Here is a 27,585-nt window from a genome sequence, read left to right as displayed (position 1 = left end):
AGGGTAAGACACGGGCATGAGTAGGGTAATAGGATAGTTCTTGCAAAACGTTAGGTACAGGCTGACAGATTTTCTCATGTGCTGTATCATGACATTTCTAAATATTACAGAATTACTAAGAGGGAAGAATGCAAATTAGCTCAATCTTTTCCTAAACTAAATGTTTACTCGAAACAAATGTTACAGTGTTGTTTATTTGCTGTCCAACGTTCTTGTCCCCCTCCAACCATCGTATATCGATTAATACCTACGTGGAATTTGTACCAGAAAAACAACTTTACTTGCAGGGGGCCGTGAAGCCATTTCCTCAAACCATTTAATTAGCATGTCATTGCATCTTAACGTGATTTTTGTCCTATCCATTCATCCTGTGCGTTCACTCTTACCCTCAAAGATGCGAAAGTACATTTCCTAATTGGCAAATGAGTTAAATGATTTGATGATTCTTTAATAAAGAGCTATGTAATATATTATATTGAAACCTAAGGGAACATACAATTTTCCATATGTACAAAATTAGATTCTCCGATTAAACAGGAAGCCAGCGGGTGGCAGCAGCGCAGACCCACTGCAAAGAACACAGAGCGACCCTGAATATGTTATAGATGACTTGGCTCCCGTTCACTTGTGCAATGCGAGGTCACAATCGAGGTTTGAGACTGAGCTTAATATATTTTGATTTATTCGCGCTTAGCCCCGCCCTACAATGCGATGTTAGCCAATGGAATCGTGGCAGATGTTATTACTGTTGCTGTATTCCATGGCAGCAGCCAATGAGATGGCAGAAATGACCCGTGGCCACGCCCATTACCCGCAGGCTCAGCCAATACGGACGAGCGAAACTTACCGACTGCTGGGTAACGGGAGTAACAAAATGAAGCTGCTGCTATCATCGGGCAGGGGAGAGTCGGACCGACAGCATGGGGATTGCTGAGGCAGCAATTTCAGGGAATCTGGAAGCAATCAATTAGACTATTATCACTGCGATGAATCCGACGTAGATGAGCATAGTATTTAAAAGGGCAGCGAAAGGGAATCCGAGGGCAGGACACAACAGCATGACAGGCGTCAGTGGCAAGAGCGTTGGTGTTAAAGTAGGCAAGCAAACCAGATCAAAGGCTGCTAACACTACAGGTGCAAACCCGGTAACAGCCTCGGGTAATAATGCCAGCAAATCTTCCGGAGAAGAAGACGAGAAAGATGGTGGAGTGCTTTTCTATGTGAATAAAAGTGGTTTTCCGATTGATGAGCGTACTTGGCAAAGAATGTGGGCGCATGTGGCTAAAATACACCCAGGAGGGAAGGAGATGGAGGAGAGTATACGAAAAGCTGCATTTATACCCCGGGTGAGTGATTGCCTGTACAGCTTATATATATATATATCATAAGTGTTCGCATATTTTTCAGTGTGGGAATACGCACGCGATTTGGACACTATAAATATTTTGGTGGTGAGAATCGAATTTACTTAGTATATATTACAGAATTCCTGACCAGAAATTCGTCCCTTGGGTTAAAAATTGATAAATTTGGCATTGAATGTTTTGTCGATTAGAGAAACGGCAAACCCGAATGAATGATCCTGATATCTCATTTGTTTTGCTCTCGTTTTTATATAGCCAATATAAGCCTTTGTGTGGCTTTTTAAAGTCACTTCAATAAAGTTAGAACAAAGTATGATATTTTGAGAGAGTTTAAAATATTGTCTATGAACTTTATCTTAAATGGCTATTCTAAAAGTGTGATAAAATGTGTTCACGACACAATTACCTTAGTGGTAGCATATACATGTATTACATTCAAATAAGCAAAACAAGGTTTACCAGCGGGTTCATTCACCCATAGACATACAGTGTTGGCAAAACAATACGTTAGCAACACAATCTGTGTTCTTCACATTGATTTTTTTTTGTTGTGAACATATAATTCTTGAGGGATTAGTTTGAGTTACTAATCTAGTTGTGTATGACCATATATAGTTTAATTTGCTTCCCTGGTCTGCCGACTGGTCACAACTTATTAATGCATAGTTAATCAATTCGCCTATTTTGTCCAGTCTGAATTGTGAGCCACAGAAATAGCTGTTATCAAATGTTTCCTTTTTCAAATATAGTGTTTACTGTGAGGAACTGAAATGAAGCTTTGCATTTAAAATTTTGCATTTAAGTTAATACGCTGAGTGTTGTCGGTGTTGAATGTATATTTGAAACTGAACACTTAATCTTTGCTCTGTTTTTATTTAATTTGATGAGAAATTTTAAAAGGTCAATTGAAAATGGAAGGGAGCATTATGCAAGAAATATTGAATTTAGACCAGTCATAGCTAGAGAATCATCCACTATAATGGTTTCTCTTTCTACACTTTTATCTCTGGGGTCTGTCCCTCTGTGACCTCATCCTGTCCAATCTCTAAACCCCTCCTGCCCTAGAACTCTTCAAGGTCTCTACACCTCCAATTCTGGCTTCTTGAACAACCCGTTTTCACTGCTCCATTGTTGGTGGTTATGCCTATATCCTAAGCTCTGAAATTTCCTCCTTAAACTTCCCTGTAGCGTTTTCCTATATTTAAGTTGGTCCTTAAATCTGTCTCTTCAGCCAAGGTTTTGGTTATTTGTCCTAATATTTCAATATGGTTCATTATAAAATTTCACCTGACAATGATCCATTGAAGTCACAGAAATTGACCCTTCAATCTGTTTCATCCATGCGATCATCCAAGCTAAACCAGTTCTTTTTGCCTGCATTTGACCAATATCCCTCTCATGCCTTTCCTATCCATGTACCTGTCCAAATGTCTTTTAAATGTTGTAATTGTAAGCACCTGTACCATTGCCTCTGGCAGTTCATCCCCCATGTGAAAAAGTTGCCACACAGGATCCCTTTAAACCTTACCCATCTCACCTTAAACCTTATGGTCTCTAGTTTTGGACTCCCCTACCTTGGCTATTCACATGTCTATACCTGCCATGATTTTATAAACCTTTATAAGGTCACCTCTCAATCTCCTACACTTCAGGGGAAAAAAAAGTCCCAGCGTATCCAGCCTTTCTTAACTCAAATCCTCCAGTTTTGCAAACATTTTTGTAAATCTTTTCTGTACCCTTTCCAGGTTAATAACATCCTTCCAATAGCATGGTGACCAGAACTGTATGCAGTACTCCAAAAGTGGCTTTATCAATGTCCTGTACAGCCACAAAATGAAGTCTCAACTCCTATATTCAATGCTCTGACCAATGAAGACAGTTGTCCTAAATGACATCTTCACACCCTGTACACCTGTAATGCCACTTTTAAGGAACTATGTACCTGGATGCCTAGGTTTCTCTGTTTGATGACACTCTGCAAGGCCCTACTATTAACTGTGTAAGTCCTGACCTGGTTTGTCGTACCAACATCTCACATTTACTTGCATTAAACTCCATCTGCCACTTGTCAACCCACTAGCCCAACTGATCAAGAACCCGTTGTACCCTTAAGTAACCTTCTTCAATGTCCACAATACCACAATTTTGTGTCATCCACATGCATCCTATGTTCCACATAAATGTTTTCACTATGTTAAAGCCTTTTTATAACTGCTGAATCTCCTTTGAATTCATCCTATTTAGTCTGTCCTATTGCATATTTACCTGCTGCTCCTGGACAAAATCATCTGAAAACTCTTTACCAATGTATACTGATAATACCTAACTCTGCTATGCCACCAGATTTGAAACAAGAATAGAAATTGCTAGAGAAACCCAGCAGATCTTTGTGGAGAGAAAGCATTGTTAGTGTTCTGAAGAAGGGTCACTGGATTAAAAATGTTATCCCTGCTTTCGGTGGAGAGAAAGCAAAGGTAACATTTTTAATCCAGTGACCCTTCTTCAGAATGCTAACTCTGCTTTCTCTCCACCGATGCTGTCAGACATGCTGAATTTCTCCAGCAACTTCTGTTTTTGTTTCTATCACGCTGTTATCTTTCTTGACCCTTTCACAGTTGCCAAATTGCACATCCAGCACTCAGTCATGAACCAAAAGTACCTCTAATTAAACCATGGGAAGTATAAAGTCTTATCTTTGGCTTCTGTTGCATATTGTATTCCCTACCTAATAACGAAATCACCCTCCTTGGTTACTGTCTCAGGCTGAACCAGAGTGTTCACTGCACTGGCATCCTCCCTGACATGAGCTGAGCTTCCAGCAGGATTTCCGCCCATTACCACACACCCTATTTTCGCCTCCATAATATTATTAACTTATATATGTTTTTCTATTTACCACCACATGTCCTCTGTATCTTTGACTGACTTCCTATTTTTCACCTCCAAAACTCAGCTCCTTCATAACTGAAGTTGCTCCGGTGCTTGATCTGCATTCAGTTCGAGAGCACAAATCGCTCCATTTCAAAATTCTTACCCTCAAAGTCAAATCCTTGCACCATTTTGGCCATTTCTATCTCCTCCCACCTGACAACCTTCCAGGAATTATGCAACTTTGCATGTGACCTTGTATCCATTCCTGTGCATCTTTGCGTGATATGGTTGAAAATCTAACAGTTTGTACACCTGAAGGATGAGGCTTGCAGCACAGCTGTGTGTGTAAGTGTGAGGTGAAGTATTTGAATGTTAGGTAGGAATTCTGATTGATTTGAGATTATTGGAATGTGAGCAATGCACTGTGGGTTGAATTGAGGAGTCCCTGACATTTGTGGTGGTCTTGGTAGGATATTCCTCAGGTGACCAAAGGCGGCACCACCATACTTCTATGAAAATAACTTCCAAATGTAGTAAAATGTAAGTTCCATCTTCATATACACTTCAGTAAATAAGTCAATGATTCCCTGAACATCCCTTTCTGACATAGCTCTTACTGCAGCGTCATGAACACTTTAGAGTTTGAAGGTGATCTTAGGTTTTGATTGGATTGATCTAAGATTAAATAGTTTACCATCCCCAGCAGGGAACTTGTCCCTGGTTAGATGGAGCACAGCAGCTAGGAAGACTGAAAAGAAGGTTTGAAGAATTGATCCAACTTTGTCCTCAGTCCTAACATCAAAGGGGTCTGTAATAGATTGTAATAGCTAACAATCACAGCTGACATCATCATGAAGCAGGCAAAGTGTGAAGGTATTCATATCTCAGCAGAAACTTCACAAAGGCCTTGAGGTTTGGAGTTGAAAGGCTTTGTCATTCCAGAAATGCCGTGGAGAGAGGCTGTTTCTGTTCCCAACATACTGTTTGCATTTGTCAGATGCGAAAATCATTTTGGGGTGGAATTTGGAACTGTAGCACTCATGCTGAAAACCCAGACTGCTTCAGAGGTGCATTAGAGAGCTAAAAATGACAGAGCCCTTTAAGAGATATTTGGCCAGATAACCAAAACCATGGTTAAAGAGGTAGAGTCAAAGAAAGAAAGTGAGGTAGAGGCAGAGAGATATAGCAAGGAAATTCCAGTATTTAGAGCCAAGGTAGTTGAAGGCATAGTTCCTTATGAAGTGATCAGAGTTCCTGGTCGCAGTTGGAGAGGTCACGAGGTCTCCAGGGAGCAGCGGAGCCTGTTGGGATACGTGAGTATATAGTTTAAATTTCTTTTAGTTCTGGTTTTTCTTCAGTTCCTGGATGCAGTCGGAGAGGTCACGAGGTCATATATTTTGGTGGTTGCTTTACCTGAAACACTACTTGGGTAATGTCTCCCACTCATCCTCCTCCTCTAAACAAAAGAAAAGTTCTGTGTGTCGGTAAGGTGACAAGTTTTTTCATGTTTCATTTGTTTTTTTTTCAGGCAGTCTATTTGGGAAATTAGAATAGCGGGACTGGAGATTAGGGCAGTTGAATGTTCCTCCTGCAATATGTGGGAGGTAATGGTCATCTCTATTGTCCTTGATGACTTCATTTGTGGGAAGTGCCATGTTCGGGCCTGTTAGGGAACCATGTTAGGGAACTGGAGCTGGAGTTGGATGAACTTCAGATCATTCAGGAGGTGGAGGGGGGTATTGAGAGGAATTACAGGGAGGTAGTTACTCCACAGCCATGTGAAGAAGGTAGATGGGTTACCGTCAGGGTTGGAGAGGGAACCAAGATTAGAGTGGTGCTGGAAAAACAGAGCAGGTCAGGCAGCATCCGAGGAACAGGAAGTCAGGAATTAGATTACTTACAGTGTGGAAACAGGCCCTTCAGCCCAACAAGTCCACACCGCCCCGCTGAAGCGCAACCCACCCATACCCCTACCCCTACATTTACCCCTTACCTAACACTACGGGCAATTTCGCATGGCCAATTCACCTGACCTGCACATCTTTGGATTGTGGGAGGAAACCGGAGCACCCGGAGGAAACCCATGCAGACACGGGGAGAACGTGCAAACTCCACACAGTTAGTCACCTGAGGCGGGAATTGAACCCGGATCTCTGGCGCTGTGAGGCAGCAGTGCTAACCACTGTGCCACCGTGCCGCCCACAATTAAGGGCTTCTGCTCAAAATGTCAATTTTCCTGCTCCTCGGTCTCTGCCTGACCTGCTGTGCTTTTCCGGCACCAATCTAATTTTGACTCTAATCTCCTTGTGGTGGTTCCCCTCAACAATAAGTATACCATTTTGGATACTGTTGGGAAGGATGACTTACCAAGGGTAAGCAATGGGACACAGGTCGCTGGCATAGAGTCTGTCCTTTTTGCTCAGAGGGGAAGGGAGAAGAGGAGCAAAGCTTCAGTCATTGGAGAATCCATAGTTAGGGGACAGATAGGAGGTTTTGTGAGAATGAGTGAGACTCACGATTGTTGTGTTGCCTCCCAGGTGCCATGGTTCGTGATGTCTCTGATTGTGTTTTTGGGATCATTGAGGTGGAGGGGGAGCAGCCCCAAGTCATGGTCCACATAGGCACCAATGACATGGACAGGAAGAGACATGGGGATTTAAAGCAGATATTCAGGGAGCTAGGGTGGAAGTTTTTAGTTAGAACAACCAGAGTTGTTATCTCTGGTTTCTTGCCCGTGCCACGTGCTAGTGAAGCGAGGAACAGGGAGAGAGTGGAGCTGAACACGTGGCTGCAGGGATGGTGCAGGAGGGAAGATTTTGAATTCTTGGTAATTGGAGCTCTTTCTGGGGAAGGTGGGACCTTTACAAACATGGGGCGGCATGGTGGCTCAGTGGTTAGCACTACTGCCTCACAACAGCAGGGTCCCAGGTTTGATTCCAGCCTTGGCTGACTGTCTGTGTGGAGTTTGCACATTCTCCCTGTGTAGTGTGGGTTTCCTCCAGGTGCTCTGGTTTCCACCCACAAGTCCAAAGATATGCAGATCAGGTGAATTGGCCATTCCAAATTACCCATAATGTTACATGCATTAGTCAGAGGGAAGTAGGTCTGGATGGGTTACTCTTCGGAGGGTCGGTGTGGACTGGTTGGGCCGAAGGGCCTGTTTCTGCACTGTAAGAAATCTAATAAAAAGAACAGGATCATCTTCACCTGAACCAGAGGGGTACCAATATTCTTGGGGGGGAGATTTGCTAATACAATTCAGGAGGGTTTAAGCTAATGCAGCAGGGGGAATGGGAACCTGAATTGTAGTTCCAGTGTACAGGAGGTTGAGGGTAGTGAGGATAGGGATAGGTTTATAAGGTCGCGAGAGGGCACCGACAATCAGGATGTTGGTTTGAAATGTGTGTATTTCAATGCCAGGAGCATCCGGAATAAGGTGGGTGAACTTGCAGCATGGGTTGGTACTTGGGATTTTGATGTTGTGGCCATTTCAGAGACATGGCTAGAGGAGGGACAGGAATGGTTGTTACAGATTCTGGGATTTAGATGTTTCAGCAAGAACAGAGAAGGTGGTAAAAGTGGGGGCTTGAGGCATTATTAGTGTTACAGGGTAGTGTTACAGCAGCTGAGATGACGTTTGAGGAGTCATCCACTGAGATAGTTTGGGCTGAGGTTAGAAACAGGAAAGGAGAGGCCACCCTGTTGGGAGTTTTCTATAGGCCTCCAATTTGTTCCAGGGATGTAGAGGAAAGGATAGCAAAGATGATTCTCAATAGGAGCGATAGTAACAGGGTAGTTGTTATGGGGGACTTTAATTTCTCCAATATTGACTGGAATACTATAGTTCAAGTAATTTAAATGGATCAGTTTTTGTTCAACGTGTGCAGGAGGGTTTTCTGACACAGTATGTAGACAGGCTAACAAGGGGCAATGCCATAATGGATTTGGTACTGGGGAATGAACCCCGCCACATGTTAGAATTGGGTGGGTTGCGCTTCGGTGGGTCGGTGTGGACTTGTTGGGCCGAAGGGCCTGTTTCCACACTGTAATGTAATGTAATCTAATCTAATCTAAATACATAGGGGAAGCATTTAATGAATACTTTTCATCAGTATTCACATTGGAAAAGGGCAGTGTTAGTGAGAAGACGGAGATATAGGCTACTAGATTAGATGGGATTGAGGTTGACAATAAGGAGATTTTGAAAATGTGTTGCTGGAAAAGCGCAGCAGGTCAGGCAGCATCCAAGGAGCAGGAGAATCGATGTTTCGGGCATGAGCCCTTCTTCAGGAATGAGGAAGGGCGCATTCCTGAAGAAGGGCTCATGCCCGAAACGTCAATTCTCCTGCTCCTTGGATGCTGCCTGACCTGCTGCGCTTTTCCAGCAACACATTTTCAGCTCTGATCTCCAGCATCTGCAGTCCTCACTTTCTCCAATAAGGAGATTTTAGCAATTTTGGAAGATCTGAAAATAGATAAGACCCCAGCCGGATGCGATTTATGCCCTGGATTCTCTGGGAAGCCAGGGACGAGATGGCAGAGACTTTGGCTTTGATCTTTATGTCATCATTATTGACAGGACTAGTGCCAGAAGACTGGAGGATAGCAAATGTTGTTCCCTTGTTTAGGAAGGGGAGTTGGGACAAGTCCTGGTAATTATGGGCCAGTGAGCCTTACTTCGGTTGAGGGTAAGGTTTTGGAAAAGGTTGTAACAGAGAGGATATATCATCATCTGGAAAGGAATAATTTAATTAGGGATAGTCAACACTGTTTTGTGAAGGCTAGGTCATGCCTCATTAACCTCATTGAGTTCTTCAAGAAGTTGACCAAACAGGTGGATGAAGGTAAAATGATTGATGTTGTGTATATGATTACATTACAGAAACAGGCCCTTCAGCCCAACAAGTCCACACCGATCCGCAACCCACCCATACCCCTACATTTGCCCCTTACCTAACACTACGGGCAATTTAGTATGGCCAATTCACCTGACCTGCACATCTTTGGACTGTGGGAGGAAACCCACGCAGGCACAGGGTGAATGTGCAAACTCCACACAGTCAGTCGCCTGAGGCGGGAATTGAACCCGGGTCTCTGGTGCTGCGAGGCAGCAGTGCTAACCACTGTGCCACCGTGCCACCCACTTATGGATTTCAGTAAGGCGTTTGATAGGTTCCACATGGTAGGCTATTGCACAAAATAAGGAGTTTTGGGATTGAGGGTGATTTAGTGGTTTGGATCAGAAATTGGCTAGCTGAAAGAAGACAGCGGTTGGTGATTGATGGGAAATGTTCATCTTGGAGCTCAGTTACCAGTATTGTGCCACAAGGATCTGTTTTGGGGCTACTACTGTTTGTCATTTTGATAAATGATCTGGAGGTGGGCGTAGACGGATGGGTTAGTAAATTTGCGGATGACACTAAGGTAGGCAGAATTGTGGATAGTGCCAAAAAATGTGAGTTACAGAGGGACAGAGATGAGTTGCAGAGCTGTGCTGAGAAATGGCAAATGGAGTTTAATGTGGAAAAGTGTGAGGTAGTTCACTTTGGAAGAAGTAACTGGAAGGCAGAGTACTAGCTATTGGTAAAATTTGTGGATGAACAGAGAGATCTCGGTGTCTAGGTACATGGATCCTTGAAAGTTGTCACCCAGGTTGATAGGATTGTTAAGAAGGCATATGTTAGCGTTTATTGGTAAGGGGATTGAGTTTCAGAGCCACGAGGTCATGCTTCAGCTGTACAAGACACTAGTAAGGCCACACCTGGCATATTGCGTGCAGCTCTGGTCACCACCGCATTATAGGAAGGATGTGGAAGCTTTGGAAAAGGTTCGGAGGAGATTTAGTAGGATGTTGCCTGGTATGGAAGGGAAGGTCTTACGAGGAAAGGCTGAGGGAACTGAGGCTGTTTTCATTGGAGAGAAGAAGGTTGAGAGGTGACTTAATTGAGACATATAAGATAATCAGAGGGTTAGAAAGAGTGGACAGTACAAACCTTTTTCCTTTGATGGTGATGGCTAACATGAGGGGAAATAGCTTTAAATTGAGGGGTGATAGATATAGCACAGATATCAGAGGTAGTTACTTTACTCAGAGTAGTAGGGGGTTGGAAAAGCTTGCCTGCAACATTAGTAGACTTGCTTTAAAGGCATTTAATGGGCATTGGACATACATATGGATAGTAATGGAACGTTGTAGGTTAGATGGACGTTGCAAGTCGGTGCAACATTTAGTTCCAAAGGGCCTGTGCTGCGCTGTAACATTCTGTGATCTATGTAGAATTGAGATTTCTGAACTGGCGAAAATTAGATGAGTGTAGACATTTTGTGGCATTGTGGATGTGATTCCAAAGATGGGAAAGAAAAAGGCTATGAAAAGAATTGAAAATGAAGATGAGACTGTTAAAATTGAGACGTTGCTTGACCCACTGGCCAATGTATGTCAGCGAGAACCAGGTTTGATAGCTGAATAAGAATTGGGACAAATTACGACAGAGGCAGTTAGGTTTTGGATGGACTCAAGTTTATGGAGGATAGAAGATGGGAGACCAACGTCTTGAGTAATTGGAATACAAAAGTAATATATTATGACTGCTGCAAATCTGAAAAATAAAAAACTGAAGACTGATGGGAGTACTCAGTGGGAATACTCCCAACCTTTGGTCATCAAGGTAATGTAAGTCACAGGTTTAGAAAGTGCAGTCAAAAGATCCTTGCCATCTTGCAAATCGCACACACAGCAGACAACTTGCATCATTGCAAGAAGTAAACGTTTAAGTTGGTAGATGGGATGTCAGTCAACTAAGCTGTTTTGTCCGAGAAGGTATTGAGCTTCTTGAGTGTTGTTGGAGCTGCAACCTCCATGAAAATGGAATGCATTCCATCGCACTCCTGGCTTGTGTCTCGAAGATGGTGGAAGGGCTTTGGAAAATTGGGAGTTGAGTTAGTCACCATAGAATTGTCAACCTCTGATCTATTTGTGCAGCCACAGTAAATACGTAACTGGTCCATAAAGTTTCTGGTAACTCATAGATGTTGATGGTGAGGGACTTCAGTGATGATAATCATGTTGAATATCTAACAAAAGTGGTGAGAATCTATTGTTGAAGGTAGTCATTGCCTGATAATCTTGTGGCATGAATGTTTGTTACCACTTAATAAACCTAGCCTGAATGTTGTCCAGGTCTTATTGCATGTGGACATGGGCTGCTTCACTATCCAAAGAGTTTCAATTGGCATGAGCACCAATCATTTGTGAACACACCTACTTCTGTCCTTCTAATGGAGGGAACCAGCTGATGTTGGACCCAAGACAGTACCATGAGGAACTTACTTTAAATCTCGTCAGAGTCAATGCTTTTATCTTCCCTTCCAACTCCATTTTGATTAAATCTTCTCTCCCTCTCCCTGCCTCTCCCTCACTGACTTATTGGTGGTGGTTAATAAGTGAAAAGGTACCACAGGTGATTTGGTAATGGGAAAGTTAAGACTTTGAGGAATTCCTGCAGAAATGTCCTAGATTGGAGATGATGGACCTCTGACAACCATAACCATCTTTCTTTATGATCCGTATGATTCCAACCAAGGGAAAGTTTGTTTCCCTTCCTGTTGTGGAACAGACCAAAACCCCACAAATATGATAAGAAGATAGTCTAAGTTCTAACTTTTTTTCTTATTCTAAAGGTAAATGTAAGGTGTTTCGGATGCAGTTGGATTAGAGTTGAAGAGTGTGGTGCTAGAAAAAAAACAGCTGGTCAGGCATCATCCGAGAAGCAGGAGAATTGACATTTCGGGCATAAGCTCTTCATCAGGAATGCCTGAAACACCGATTCTCCTGCTCCTCAGGTGCTGCCTGCCTGGCTGTGCTTTTCCAGCACTACACTCTTGAACTCTGATCTCCAGCATCTGTAGTCCTCACTTTCTCCCTGCAATTGGGTTAGTCAAACTACCAACTTGAAATAAAGTATACTGTATTCATTCACTATAATTAAAATACAGATAGCATAAACATAAAAGAATTGGATTAACTGTAACTCTATCAAAACGCTTAACAAAATAATGTATATTAAATACCACTATTTAACTGTTCCAATATAGCACCATACCATAAACACATTCCTGCAAAGGCAAATTCAGCAAAATAGATTGTCTCACATGCAATTATCGCAGCAGGAAGAGAATCTCAGCTTTTAGCTGTAACAGAGAGAGGAAATAGAGCTTCTACATCTAGCTTCTAGACCCAGCAACTGCTACTGAAGGATAAAACTAAACTAAAATCCTGGTTCTGTGGGAGCCTGACCCCACCCATTCAGGCTGCTTCTATTGTTCCAACTTTAAAAGAGAAACTCCAAGACTTCACAAGTTGTTTACTTTATTGGCTTTGGAGCAGATCGCTCATACCTCTCTGCATAAACAAAAACAGGACAAAATGCACCTCTTAAAGCCATAAGATTGCTACACTTACTCCCATTGACTTCAATCTTACTAAGGATCTTATATGAAGCATTTAGCCAAATGCTGTCTTGATGCCATGGGCAGTCCCTCTTACATCCATCCCCCACACCTCCTGCCCACCTTGAATCCAGCTCTTTTATTCCCTTTGAATAAAGACTGTAATGAGGCCTGAAGCCAAATAGACCTAGCAGAAAACAAACTGGGCGTCGAAGGCAGGATTTCTTTCAGGGTCACCTTCCCATCACCGTTATCTAAGCGTAGACGAATGGGGTACTAGTTGCCTGGATTGGATTTGCCCTTGTTTACCTGTGGATAGGTCACACTTAGCTAATTTTCTACTTTATAGTGTAAGATGACTGTTGTATCTGTACTGGAACAGTTTGCCTAGGTCTGGAAATCCACTACATAACACTGCACCTTGCTCTTGAGTGCCTTGTAACAGTATTAATAGCCAGACACATGTTGTGGCTTTGTGACTTATTTGGAAAATGCTGTGTTGCCCCTTATTAAATATCTACTCAAAGTTCAGCATTTAGACACTATTCAGTATGCTAGTTACCTCCTCAAATGATTCAGTTAGATCAGTTACAGATGGGACTAATCATCCTCCATGCTTACTGACTCTCTGATTACCCGACATCACTGTGTAACATACTCAGAAACTATCTATTTTTAAGATGCCAATCATTTGTAAAACAATACTAATTAAATCAAGTATCTTTTAAAAGCAGTTTTAAACATTATAACAGAGGAAAAGAACATGGCTTAAGTAATTACGTTGGATGAAAGCATTCTCTTTTTATTTATAATATGACACCAGAGCTGAGAGGATCTGCAATTTGGGTGCATTTGATCTGCAAGTTGACAGTTTATCAAATCTGATTGTCCTTGGCAAGGCATTCATTCAGAGTGCAAGACCTGGATGATATGTGAATCTACACTCATTCAAGCTAGTAACAAGGGAACATGGCAGTGGAATGTGTATTTGACACTGACTTTGATTTAGAAATTCCGAAGATGCATTTGTCTGTCTCTGGAGGTTGCATCTAGCTCAAAGTTAAGCTGCCAGTCCAGGTCACTGACATGAGGAAGAATGTCGTGGAAGCCCAAGAATGTTTCATATGAAATTATTTTAAAAATGCTCAGAAGCTCCATGTTATCTTCCTTTTGGTCTGAATTTTCCTTGAAGAACTGTTACTTGTTTTTGGAGAACTGTAGAGCCTGTCTGAGAGTGGCATAGAAAGGGTTTGAGACGGAACTCTGCTTCTGAAAAAAAATGCCAGCTAGCTATTGCATTGATCCTTTCCAGATGGCACCCTCTTCATTACACCTTGTTTCTTAATGCCCCTCATTAATGTTTCTGTGTTTCTGTATATTTTAATATATTCCAGTCGATTTTCCTTAGCATTGTCAGCTTTAGATTTGTCACACATCCTCCCTTTCTTTTTTGAATCACATTTTAAATTTTTATTATTTTAAAAACACTACCATTTAAGGAATTCTAACCTTTGCTGTAGCTTCTCTGTTAGTTGTGGGAATGATTCCTTTATGTATCCTGACCATGTTCTATTTGAACAATTCCCACTATGGGTGGAATCATTTTTGTTAGGTCGGTGTCTCATGTGCTGCCTACAAATCATCAACACACCCTCGTTCACTCCTAGTCAGCAGATCTGCAGGATCCCGTGTCCGTCAGATCCTTGTAGGCACTTGTTGGACACCAGTGGATCTTCCTGCTAACTGAGGTCCTTGGGATAGAATGCCCTGCTGCCTGGAGTTGCTGATAGTTCCAGAACACACCATCCAGCAAGAAAAACCAGGAACACTTAGTAGTTAATGTACTGGCACATACAAGAAGGGTTACACCAGTATATGTCAGTCATAAGTCTTTTCTTGACAAACCTTTCCATCTGAACAGAACGACGAAGGAAGTTCTGGCTGCTGCTGGTGCAGTATCCCCAAGATTCCCGGAGCAGCATCCAAATACGGAGATGGGTTAGCCCTGGAGGGAGACAGGGTGGGAAGAATGTCAGAAGTCGGGTGAGGAAGGGAACACTCTTTGTCTGATGTCCATGCTCTCAATCATGCATATGTTAGCACAGATTAAGGGACCACCCCATCTCCAACTGACATGTAGCTTTTGCAAGATTACGTTCATTCTTGCCACCTTTCAGTTACCCTACTTGGGCTGAGGAAATTGGAGCTCAAGAGGAGGTCAGCTCCAAGCAATCCTTGAGTAGCTATTAATTGTTCACTTGAGGATTAGATCTGGAGGTGGAATACTGGAAAGGTTGCTTGTGGATTCCTGCCCAGAACTTTCTTCAGTGGAAATAGAAAGGTGTCGGGTATCTGTCTGTCCCAATGACCATCCACTTTCCTTGTCTACTGTGACCTGGGATGATTTCACCCTCTGGATGCATTTCTTTAGCAGCCAATTATTTTTCCTTCCAGTTTATTTAGGCTACTTATCTAGTTAGACTAATGAGCTATTTTATCTGAATGAATTTATATTGTTTACAATGGAGTATAAGTTGACTGAAAGATAAATTTCTTGCTGAAACTGTAAATGGGAGCAAGATTATGTAAGATGCTGTTACGTATGACTGCCTGAACCTTGGATATTTATCAAGCTTTCTACTGATCTGGGATATATTTTTACTGCAGCAGCAGCGTGGAAAGAGATTGGGTCAACATTGTGCACTGTACAGCAGAATTGATTAGCAACGTTTGATCACATTTTAGATTATGGAGCTATTCATTACAGTCTAATTGAGAAATAATTCAGGGTTTTCTGGATGTGGAAACCACATTTACTATGAGATGTGGGCATTTTTTGGGGAATTACTGGAAATCAGTCATTTTTAAAGAAATGAGATGACTGGATTGTGTGGAATAAAAACAAACTGATATGGTTACATATCTAACGTACATCCTCTGAATACTACAAACATAATTTCAGCATCAGTAATGATCGAGTAAAGAATCATCATTTAAGTAGCATCTGAGTTTTCTGATCATTCAAATATTATTGTGGGACACTCTTCATAATGAGTACTACCAGGCAAAAAAAATCAGATAGTTCAGCCATGTTGAGTGAGTGTAGGAACATGATTTGTTTTGACTTCAACCCCCACTTTGTAATCATCTTCAGAGAAATGAATTTCAATCCTTTGTTGAACAAGGATTGCTTTTCTTCACATTTTGATTTTGTTCAACAATCCTGAAACACTAGCAGAGTTTAATCAAGAGATGAGGAAAGTTACAATACCAAGTATTTTCAGTGTAACATGACACTTATCGTTTGTACAGGTATTACAAAGTGGAACGCACTTCTACATTGTTTATAAATCTTTATGCAGATAAAATAAGTTACAAACAAAGAAGTTGCAAATTTGGCTCTGTATAGCTAGCAGTTTTGGTGTGGTGAGTGCAGGGAAAAATGGTGTCTTTGCTGTTGTTATCCACTTCTAGCAGAGCGGCACATTTTGCATCACAGGGTTTAGGCCATTACGGTGGTGTTCCAAGCCTCTATTGGAAATTTGCAGCGTAGGCCGTTCATGCCATCAGTCAGCACCTAACCCTAAGGTGACTCACCATTTGCCACTTTCAACTTACTTAACATAATTTATTAAACGTGCAGAACTACATATGCTCAGCGACATGAGGAATCCTGACCATTGATGACAAATTAAAAGCATCTTCATTAATTTGGTTTATCACTTTCTACCAGTTCTTGTTCATTTGTCATTAGTAGTGTGTAATTGGAGGAGATTGTAAATGTTTGGCAAAGTCTAGAAATCTAGGTACTAAATGTTAAGACAGCCTTGTTTGTTACTGTGAGGAGAGTCATTTCAGACTCAAAGTTGACTCTGTTTGTCTCTCCACTGATGCTGCCAGACCTGCTGAGTTTCTCTTGTGTTTCTCTTGTGTTTCCAGATAGAACGTACATATGGTTAGCATACTACCCCCACAGTGCAGAATCTGATCAATTGTACACACAATAAACAGTACAAAACTGTAGCAGTTATCCCAGTTTATGTCCTTGGTGCTTGCCTTGCAGGTGTACCCATTGGGGAAGCACTCTGTTAGAGTACTAAACTAGGCAAAGGCAACTGCAGGGCAGCTGGGCCTCAGGTGGCATTGACTACCATGGGCATCTGCTCCCACTATTTCCTTAATGCTTTGTTTTCAGCAGCTGCTGGCTGCTGTGGCCTTTAGTGCAGCATCTGAGAATCCTGCAGTACATTCCCTGACCTTTGCACCTTTTTGGTTGCTTCCTCCAGTCTTTGTCTTGTCTTCTATTTGCTCAGAATGCACCTTGCCTTTAAAAGGATTTGTCTCACTAGAAATACTGTAGTGCAAACTAATTTATATGGTGCTGGCCTGAGCCCCTGCTGAGCTATGCAGCCACTCCGCATCGATTTGATGCTGGCTACAGCTAGCATGAAGTTTGTGTATTGCCTGCATCACTTTGTGCATGTGATTAGTGCCTGTGCACTACCTCCACCTTCACACATCTAATTTTGTTCCCAATACTTTCTTCCTCCTCCGCCAATTCCTTCCTTTATATCCAGTTTTATCTGAATGATGGTAGCGATTGTTGTTGTTCCACAGACACTGGAGGTTCTATCAAGCTATTCAACTGTGGTAACATTGCAATCTCATAGGATCTGTTCTCGCCTGATATATCCATGCTTACTTGCCACTAAAAGTAAGATGATGATTGTTCTCCTGCACTTAACTCAGGATTTCCACTACCAAATAGGCCCACTCTCTTTGAAAAGAGATTCACTTGCCCTGATGTCTCATACCAATCTTGGACCTCAAGACTTTCTGCACACTTAATAATCAGGACAATCCAAACTCCCAACTGTTCTTTTCAGATTTTGTTAAATATTTTCAAGTTTTTTTTTCTGCTTCTGAATATGTAATTGATGATGATGTGAATTGATCTGCATGTACCTAAACTGCTGCCCAGACCTAAACTGTTGATTGCCTCCACCTTACTTACTTTGCCCAGTCTCTGCCACAATAATTGCACTTGCATTTCCCTCAATTCCCACCATTGCCTGCTCCGCTGAGCATACTGTGCTGCCATTCTCCAACCTTTTCACAACTCCAGGTTTGACTGCTTCTGTTAGAAATCCTCAGCTTCCCTGTACTGTTTACCAAGGTGACTGTTGCTTATACCCTCACAGTATCATCTCAACTCGAACTTGCATAACATTAAGTTTGCCAGAAGTTAAAATGTCTAACTTATTCGCTTTTGTCACCAACACAAAAGCATGAGATACACATGGGAAACCAACCACCAGTCCTTTAGGACCGACAATTTATTTGTGACAATTTTTCAGTCATTAAGGAAGGGCCCTTGAATGTAATAGCTAATTATGTCATTTTTACTCTGCTTGCCATTAAGTCTAGGTTTTTTAAAATTTGAACAAGTAACCTCATAAATACTTGGCTGGTTTTATTGGAATACTTGCGTTTTGAGTAGCAGATGCGATAGTTTCAACCCCGCATCAGAGCTAGAAGCTTTAGGTTCAGGTCCCACTCGAGGACTTATTGCATAATGATGGAGCGTTCATGATGAGGTTCAATAGATTGACAATCAGCCTGTTAATCCTCTGACATCTCCCTGCTATTTACAAAGGGAAAAAGATGTGTGTGAAGGCACAAAACAAATAATACCACCTTAAGGCAGCCCTTGCAGGAACTAGTAAACTCTCTGATTGATCTAAGATTCAAAATAAAGTCATAATAAAGAACAACTTCATTCTTGGTTAAAACAAATCAAAAGAAACTATTGCAAATCTGCCCTAAGTGTCTATTTAAAGTATAACAATTTAGAATAGTTTCTCTTGGAGGCAGTGGTATAGCCATAATGGACAATATGACTGAACTCTGGGTTTATGTTCATGTTCAAATCCATCGTGATGTAATTTGAATTCAGGAAAATCTGGAATTAAAAGTTAATCTAATGATGGCAACGTTACATGTCAATTGTTATAAATGCCCATTTGGTTCACTACAGTCCTTTAGGGAAGAAAATCTGCCATCCTTCCCTGGTCTAGCCTGCATGTGAATGCAGACCCACAGCAATGTGCTTGATTTACTGCTTAACTGCTCTCTGAAATGGCCTATCAAGCCATTCAGTTCAAAGGGCAATTGGGAATGGGCAACAAATTTTGCCTTGCTTGCAGCACACAAGTGTCAGGTAAGAATATATTAAAAAGTTATCTAATCTCTTTCAAAGAGGTTGAATGTTCTATGTCAAGAGATCTCTTGTCTATGTGCTGACAAGAGATGTAGTTCCAACAGGCTCCAGCAGAAGCTGTTCTTCATGAGAGAGTCAGAGAGTCAGAATTATACAGCATGGAAACAGATGCTTCAGTCCAATTCATCCATGCCGACCAGATATCCAAAATTAATCTAGTCCCATTTACCAGCATTTGGCCCATATCCCTCTAAACCCTTCCTATTCATATACCCAATCAGATGTTTTGTAAATGTTGTCATTTTACCAGCCTCCACCACTTCCTCTGGCAGCTCATTCCATACATGCATCACCCTCTGCATGAAAAAAATTTGCCCTTTAGGTCCCTTTTAAATCTTTCCCCTCTCATCTTAAACCTATGCCTCCAGTTTTGGACTCCCCCACCCTGAGAAAAAGACCTTGTCCATTTATCCTATCCATGCCCCTCATGATTTTATAAACCTCTATAAGGTCACCCCCTCAGCCTCCAACATTTCAGGGACAATAGCCCCAGCCTATTCAGCCTCTCCCTATAGCTCAAGCTCTCCAACACTGGCACATCTTTGTAACTCTTTTCTGAACCCTTTTGAGTTTCACAACATTCTTCCTATAGCAAGTAGACCCAGAATTGAATGCAGTATTCCAAAAGTGGCCAAACCATTGTTCTGTATAGCCTCAATGTGACCTCCCAGCTCCTATATTCAATGCACTGACCAATAAAGCAAGTATACCAAATGCCTTCCTCACTATCCTATCTACCAGGTACTCTATTTTCTAGGAAATATAAACCTGCATTCCAAGATGTCTTTGTTCAGCAACACTCCCCAGGACCTTCCCATTAAGTGTACAAGTCCTGCTAAGATTTGCTTTCCCAAAATGCAGCAACTCACATTTATCTAAATTAAACTCCATCTGCCTCTCCTCAGCCCATTGGCCCATCTAATCAAGGTCCCATTGAAGTCGAAGGTAACCTTTTTGACTGTCCACTACACCACCAATTTTGGTGTCATCAACAAACTTAGTAACTATACCTTCTATGTTCACATCCAAATCCTTTATATAAATGACGAAAAGCAGTGGACCCAGCACTGATCCTTGTGGCACTCCAATGGTCACAGTTCAGGCCTTCAGTCTGAAAAGCAACCCTCCACTACCACCCCACGTCTTCTACGTCGAGCCAGTTCTGTATCCAAATGGCGTCTACTTTCTTTATTCCATGTGATCTAACCTTGCTAATCAGTCTGCCATGTGGAACCTTGTTGAACACCTTACTGAAGGCCACACAGACCACATTCTTGTTCATCTCTAATTAGATGCTTGGGGCAGATTGACAATTGTTTCTTTTGGTTTGTTTCAGTCAAGAATATGTTCAATTGTAAAATGTTTCTGCCTTGTTGAACACTATAGAGTTAAATTGAGGGGAGGTTAATTACAGCAGTATTGGTTTGGAACTGGAGGAGTTAAATTGGGATGGCTGTTTGAGAGTAAATCTACATCTGACATGCGGGAGTCTTTTAAAATTATTAACTCCAGCAACAAACAACGTTTCCCCTCATCATACCCTCCATACATATAACAGGGTAATAGAACAGAATGCAGAATATAAGGTTACAGCTACAGAGAAGGTGCAGAGAAAGATCAACTCTTAAGTCCTGAGATGTCCATTCATAAGTCTGATAACAGAGAGGAGGAAACTGTTCTTAAGTCTGTTGGTATATGTTTTCAAACTTTCATATCTTCTGCCCAGTGGAAGAGGGTATGACCGGGGTGGGGTGGATCTTTAATTGTGCTGGCAGCTTTCCTGAGGCAGCAGGAAGTGTAGACAGAATCAAAGGAAGGAAGGCTGGTTTTCATGATGGACTGGGCTGTGTTCACAACTCTTATTTTTTTGCAGATTTGGGCAGAGCAGTTGCCATGCCAAGCAGTGATGCATCAGGACAGCATGCTTTCTATGGTGCATCTTTAAAAATTGGTAAGAGACATTGTGAACATGCCAAATTTCCTTAGCCTTGTGAGGAAGTAGAAACATTAGTATATTTTCTTGACTGTAGTGTCGACATGATGGACCAGGACAGATTGTTAGTGATATTTACTCCAAGGAACCTGAAGCTCTTGGCCACTTCCACCTCAACACCATTGACACAGACAGGGGCGTGTCGTCCACTCTGCTCTGTTAAGTTGATGACCAGTTTCTTTGTTTTGCTGATGTTGAGGAAGAGATTGTTGTCTTTACATTGTGCCACTAAGCTCTCTATTTCTTTCCTGGACATAAAGTAACTTGCAATTAAATAATATGTAATTATCATTCATTGTTGTTCAGATTTAGTCTGTCTTTTGTCGTATTATGTGGCTACTTGATATCATTAGCTCAACTAGTACCAAAACGAAGAATTAGTGGCAGTGCATCTACTCCTAATATATCGATTTGCTGGCACCTGACATTATAAGCTTGTAAGCAGTGGTGGGATCCTATGTCTCTTGTGAGATAGCAGCAGAAGTATTTGAAGATTTAATTAAATTGCACAGCCTGAATTAATGGACACAGCCTGAAACAATCTTCAGTTCTACAAAACGACAACCTTCTGAGGAGAAGAATAAAGAAAAAATTCATATTAGAAAACTGAGAGAGTGTACTTTTCAATATTCAGCAGCCAGCATGAAAAGGTTGCAGGAGTCATGGCAGTACTAGGCCTGCCTGTAGTAGCTGGAATCAATGAAAATTCATGTGAGGACCAAGCTGAATCTCAAAGAAGCAATTACTTAAAAATACTGGAAAAACCTGAGAATCTTTTTTTGAAAGAAAAGAATGCTGATTTTAAAAAAATGGAGAACTAACAGTAAAAATCAAGCAATAAGCATGGAAAAATTGAAGAGTTATTATAAACATTGTTTTGAAAGGAAAATATTTTGATTATTCAACTGAAAACATTTCTTTAAGAAGCTTACTCAGTGTGACACCATTTTTTAAAAAACAGCAAATTGGTGTAAAAGCTCAGAAGAAGCAGAGTAATCTTCCATAGTTCTCAACAGTATACGAAAATCATGCAGAAGACGGAAATGGTCTGGATAAAATGGGTTTTTGTACAAAACATTAAATTGCAGTATTTCTTCATTTAGAAAATTTCAGCGATATTTAAATCTAATTATTGATGGACAAGGTTTTTTTTATGTTCACTCATGGGACATGGACGTCACTGGCTGGCCAGTATTTATTGCCAGTCTGACTGACTGGTAGTGAGCTGTTTTCTTGGACCACTGCAGTTCACCTGCTGTGGGTCAACCTACAATGCCCTTGTAGAGGGAATTCCAAGATTTTGACCCAGCGACAGTGAAGGAACAGCAATATATTTCCAAGTCAGGATGGTGAGTGGCTTGGAGGGGAATGTGCAGGTGATGGTGTTCCCATTTATTTGCTGCCTTTGCCCTTCTAGTGGTCATGGATTTGGAAGGTGCTATCTGAGGATCTTTGGTGCATTTGTGCAGTGCAACTTGTAGCAGTACACACTGCTGCTACTGAGCATCGGTGGTGGAGGGAGTGGATACTTGTGGATGTGGTGCCAATCAATCAGACTGCTTTGTCCAGATTGGTTTCAAACATCTTGCGTATTGTTGGAGCAGCATTCGTTCAATAAATGGGGAGTATTCCAACACACTTGTGCCTTGTGAAAGGGGATAGGTTTTGGGGATTCAGGAGGTGAGTTACCCACCACAGAATTGCTAGCCTTTGGCCTTCTTGTAGACAGTCTGTTTAATGTAGCGAGCTCAGTTGAGTTTCTAGTTAATGGTAACCCCAAGGATGTTGTTGGTAGGGGATTCAATGATGGTGACACTGTTGAATGTTAAGGGGTGTTGGTTAAATTGTCTCTTTTTGGAGATGGTCATTGCCAGGAGAAAGTGAGGACTGCAGATGCTGGAGATCAGAGCTGAAAAATGTGTTGCTGGAAAATCACAGCAGGTCAGGCAGTATCCAAGGAGCAGGAGAATTGACTTTTCGGGCATAAGCGCCCTTCTTCAGGATAATCATTGCCATGCATTTTTGTGACACAAACATTACTTGCCACTTGTCAGCTGAAGCCTGAACATTGTTCGGATCTTGTTGCATTTGATTTGGTATCTGAGGATTGCTGATTGTTGTACAATCTTCAGTGAACATTCCTGTCTGAGCTTATGACAGAGGGAAGGCCATTGATAAAGCAGTTAAAGATGGTTGGGCCCAGGACAGTACCCTGAGGACCTCCTACTGAGGTGACTGACCACAAACTCCTTCCCATGTGTCAGGTATGAATCATATTCTTTGTGGAGCCCGGCTGGAGTTTTATGATGTGGAATGTGATCCACCAAAATGATTGTCATAATCACCTGAGTTGATTAGGCTAATTAAAATTCAGCTACCGAGTAAAGGAACAGCAAACCACTTTAGTGCAATGCTTCACTGGAGCTTTCCAAAATGGAGTGCAATACACCAAATTCATCCGATGATTAGACCAATGAAATATTTGTCACCCAGTAAGAATTTTCTATTTCTTAACACTGCATTAACAGGACAAGCCAAACAGGGACACATGCAAGATTTTCGAGAAGTATGTTACTCCAACCAGAACTCTATCAACAAACACATTGGCTTCGATCCTATTTACAACCCCTGAGAAAAAAAAACAGAAAATCACCACAGAAAGTGACATCACCAACCCAAGGAAACCTTAATACATAAGTAAAAAGTGGCCCATACCACCAGTGCTGAACCAGAGGCTCACTGATGATGTTACCTAGTATGGTGATGAAACGCCTGAAAACAAACCTTCCAGCTCAGTGAGCTAACTTACATCTAAAATCTCAACCTGAGCTACAAATCTTCTCAAAACTTGCTAATTGCATTAACTATTAGTGAACCATAGAACTCCTACAGTGTGGCAGCAGGCTATTTGACCCATTAACTCTCTGAAGAGCATCCCACCCAGATCCATTCTCCAACTGATCCCTGTAAATCTGCATTTCCCAAGGCTAATCTACCTCGCCTGCACATCTGTGGACTGTGGAAGGAAACTGGAGCACACAGACGAAACCTGCGCAGACATGGGGAGAATGTACAAACTCCACACAGTTGCCTGAAGATGGGATTGAACCCAGGTCCCTTGTACTGTGAAGCAGCAGTGCTAACTACTGAGTCACCGTGCCAACCCAAGATGTACTGCACTTGGAGAAGTATCAAGTACTGGAGTGGTTTAGGGAAACAAAAAATAAAACATTTTAAAAATTACTGAAGTGTGGAAAGTTGGGAAAGGAGTACCTCATTTGGTCCTCCCAACTGAGGGCTCTTTTCAATCAGCATTTGAAAAAAATGGAGCAGACTTGAATTAATCTTCCAGATGGACAGGGAGAAAGATTAAGACGGTGGAGGAATATCTGTGACAACAAGTTGAGACTTTACAGCAATTCTGCTGCTGTTGCTGCAACAACCTGGTCTTTCTGACACTCATCTGATTTTCGGTGCTAATAGCTCTCATTGAATGTAGAAAATCAACATCACAACTTTTAGTACAATTGGCCAACAGACCAACTAGTGCATTACAGCATAACGAGGATAATTCTGAAACACATAGAACTGTTTCAGATTTAATTACAGAAATTTAGGAAATTTATCAAAAGGCGATGTCTGTGTGGAGTTTGCACATTCTAACCGTGTCTGCGTGGGTTTCCTCCGGGTGCGCCGGTTTCCTCCCACAGTCCACAGATGTGCAGGTCAGGTCAATTGACCATGCTAAATTGCCCATAGTGTTAAATGCATTAGTCAGAGGGAAATGGGTCAGGGTGGGTTACTCTTCGGAGGGTCGATGTGGACAGGTTAGGTTGAAGGGCCTGTTTCCACATTGTAGGGAATCTAATCTAATCTAAGATACAAGTTACAAATATTAATCTCCTCTGCCCAGAAACTCTTCAGCCACGTTCTAACCTTCCAACCACAAGGGATGAACTCAGATTTCTCCAGTTTCCTCATTTCCCCTCCCCCCACCTTGTCTCAGTCCCAACCCTCGAACTCAGCACCACCTTCCTAACCTGCAATCTTCTTACTGACCTCTCCGCGCCCACCCCCACTCCGGCCTATCACCCTCACCTTAACTTCCTTCCACCTATCACATTTCCAACGCCCCTCCCCCAAGTCCCTCCTCCCTACCTTTTATCTTAGCCTGCTTGGCACACTTTCCTCAATCCTGAAGAAGGGGTCATGCCCGAAACATTGATTCTCCTGCCCCTTGGATGCTGCCTGACCAGCTGCGCTTTTCCAACAACACATTTTCAGCTCTGATCTCCAGCATCTGCAGTCCTCACTTCCTCCTACAAATATTAACAACAAAGCTGTTATGAAAAATGATTTAATTAGCAATTCATCTTTATTTCATGAAGAAATAATTACAACTTCTAGAAAATGTGCTGTAGAAGACACATTTAATTCAATTGAAGTGATTGATTTTAAAACACTGAACAGTAAAAACCATAAAAAAGTTGAAAAATCCCAGCCACAATTCTGAAGTGATACACTGAAGTCTAGCAACAACGGTTAAATATGGTGAGAAAAAAAGAAAGATATTACACCTCCAAACATTTTTAAAATCCCCAAATCTTTCAGACAGAGAATTGGATTGGATTATACAGATGATACTATTCATGCAATGTAAAATTGCTTCAGGATTACGCTAAAAATTCCCAGAAGTACAAGTGAATACATTTCTTTATGCTCAAGGGCTGTTTGCAGATGATGGTTTAAATAATGTAAAAGTGACAGATGTCTTTTTGATAATTTTGTAAGAGCATTTGACAATTACTTTACATCAAGTGCCAGTTGTATAATGGAGAGAGTAAGATGATCAGGAGAATCTTTGATAGCGAATAATAATAATCAGTACGTTGCCAGGCTTTTGTTATCTGCAACCTGAACTAATTCAAGACAGAGTTATTGTTAGAATTTCTGATTCATCTCACTTTCAAATGTTATAATCAAAAGAGTATTTCACATTGGAAAGAGCTATCCAGGCAGTGCTAAATGTCTAAATTCAAACACCAATCAAAGAAACAATGGTAGCAGCAAGCTAACCTAGTTCAAAGCTCATCAGACCTTGTCAACTTACTAAAGTACCAAAACAGCAAAACATCATATGATAGACCAACACAAAATAACTTTAAATCCTTTGATTCTAGAAGTTACTCTTCCAGATGTAGAATTAAAAAGAAAACAGAGACACAGGGATTAACATTTCACAGTAAACATCTTTGAAAGAAAGCCCATAATACCAGGACGTACCTTCATTAGATATGAATCAACCTTTCTGAAGAGTGATACATGCTCCGTGTGAACCAGATATGATCCTGATCGTACTGGTTATCTGTTATCCAACCACTTTCAAACTTGACACTGGGGTAAGTGATTCTACTGTCTCTGAGAAAATTCCATAGTTCAGTAGAATGAAGCTGTAACTGTCTGAGAGAAATTTGCATAGAGGGGGTAGAATATGACTTGAAGGAATTCAGGGACAAATGCTATGTGATACAGGTGCACTTATGCAGAAACCAGCATTTCTCCATTCTGGGCAGAAATACATGGTTCACTCTTAAAATTGTATAGTACACTGAAAAACCTCAACCAGGTAGGAAGCCAAACAACAATGATAAATGTACCGTCACTCAACATAAAGACTTCACAGATCCCAGAAGAATGTTTGTTGAGACTGAGGAAAAAAAGCCACTCAAGATTAATTACTTATGGTATTTGACAACTCTACGATTTGACAGATCAGACAATATTACTGATATTTCACAGGTTTGGAACAATTGTTCAGTTGCCTTCCAACTTGCAATTACAAGATCTGATCATGGAATACCCTTGACAATATGTCAATCAGGGCACAGGGGTAAACCCTGAATAGGGTGAATTCAACTGTTTTTGAAGAAGCAACATCAAAACAGCAGGTTGGCTTTACTCTATGATTGTCACTTTATCAAGTTTAATGTCAACCAAAAATATACAAACTGGAATGAATGGATCATAAGTGAGGTATACCTTATAACCGTGTCAGATGGGGAAAGTTCATTCTTTTAGATACACAACCATATTCTCTGGCCTAACCTGAGGGAAAATATAGATCCTCCAACAGATACAAATATTCAAGAGCAGCATCAATTCCAGAAAATGTCATCAGCAAGGATAATTGAGGGAAATCAAAACTCTACCAAGATTGCATTGTGGCAATGTATGGGACCTGAATATTTCTTCAAATAAAAAGAGTTTCAATCCAACAGACTTGTCAGTCATTTATAAACTCAAAGACTTGGTGGTAGAAGTGGGTTCAGGATAGTGATAAACCTACTTTCATGATTTCAAACAATTATGTGAAGAATCTAATAACCGAAAAAATACTTTGGAGATATATGAAGCAGTTAGTATGTGAAAATGTTAACTGATATCACAAGATATTCTCTGTCCATTGGGATACAAGGACTTTTCTTGTAATGAGCTAACCTGCTCTTCATGTGTGTATAGTGTGTCAATGACTATTTTTTTGTGCTTAACAGCACAGCTCACATTCGTACTTTAGCTTACTCCTAAGGTTGAGCATGATGTGAAGCAGTCATGTATCTCCAACTATAATG

General features: G+C 41.3%; 1 protein-coding gene across 1 annotated transcript in view; it reads left to right on the top strand.

Annotated features, from left to right (window-relative positions):
• Positions 1–856: 856 nt before the first annotated feature.
• vash2 (vasohibin 2) overlaps positions 857–27,585 on the top strand; it is a 167,456-nt gene continuing 140,727 nt past the window's right edge. Inside the window, exon 1 of the mRNA XM_072580806.1 lies at positions 857–1,346. Within this exon, the coding sequence (XP_072436907.1) occupies positions 1,002–1,346 (345 nt within the window). The 5' untranslated portion in view covers positions 857–1,001. The remainder of the gene's footprint in view (positions 1,347–27,585) is intronic.

This window comes from Chiloscyllium punctatum, chromosome 11 (genome assembly GCF_047496795.1).
Source record: "Chiloscyllium punctatum isolate Juve2018m chromosome 11, sChiPun1.3, whole genome shotgun sequence".
NCBI classification, from domain to species: Eukaryota; Metazoa; Chordata; class Chondrichthyes; order Orectolobiformes; family Hemiscylliidae; genus Chiloscyllium; species Chiloscyllium punctatum.
Note: the sequence above shows the minus strand (reverse complement) of the source record. Positions and strands in the feature narration are given on the sequence as shown.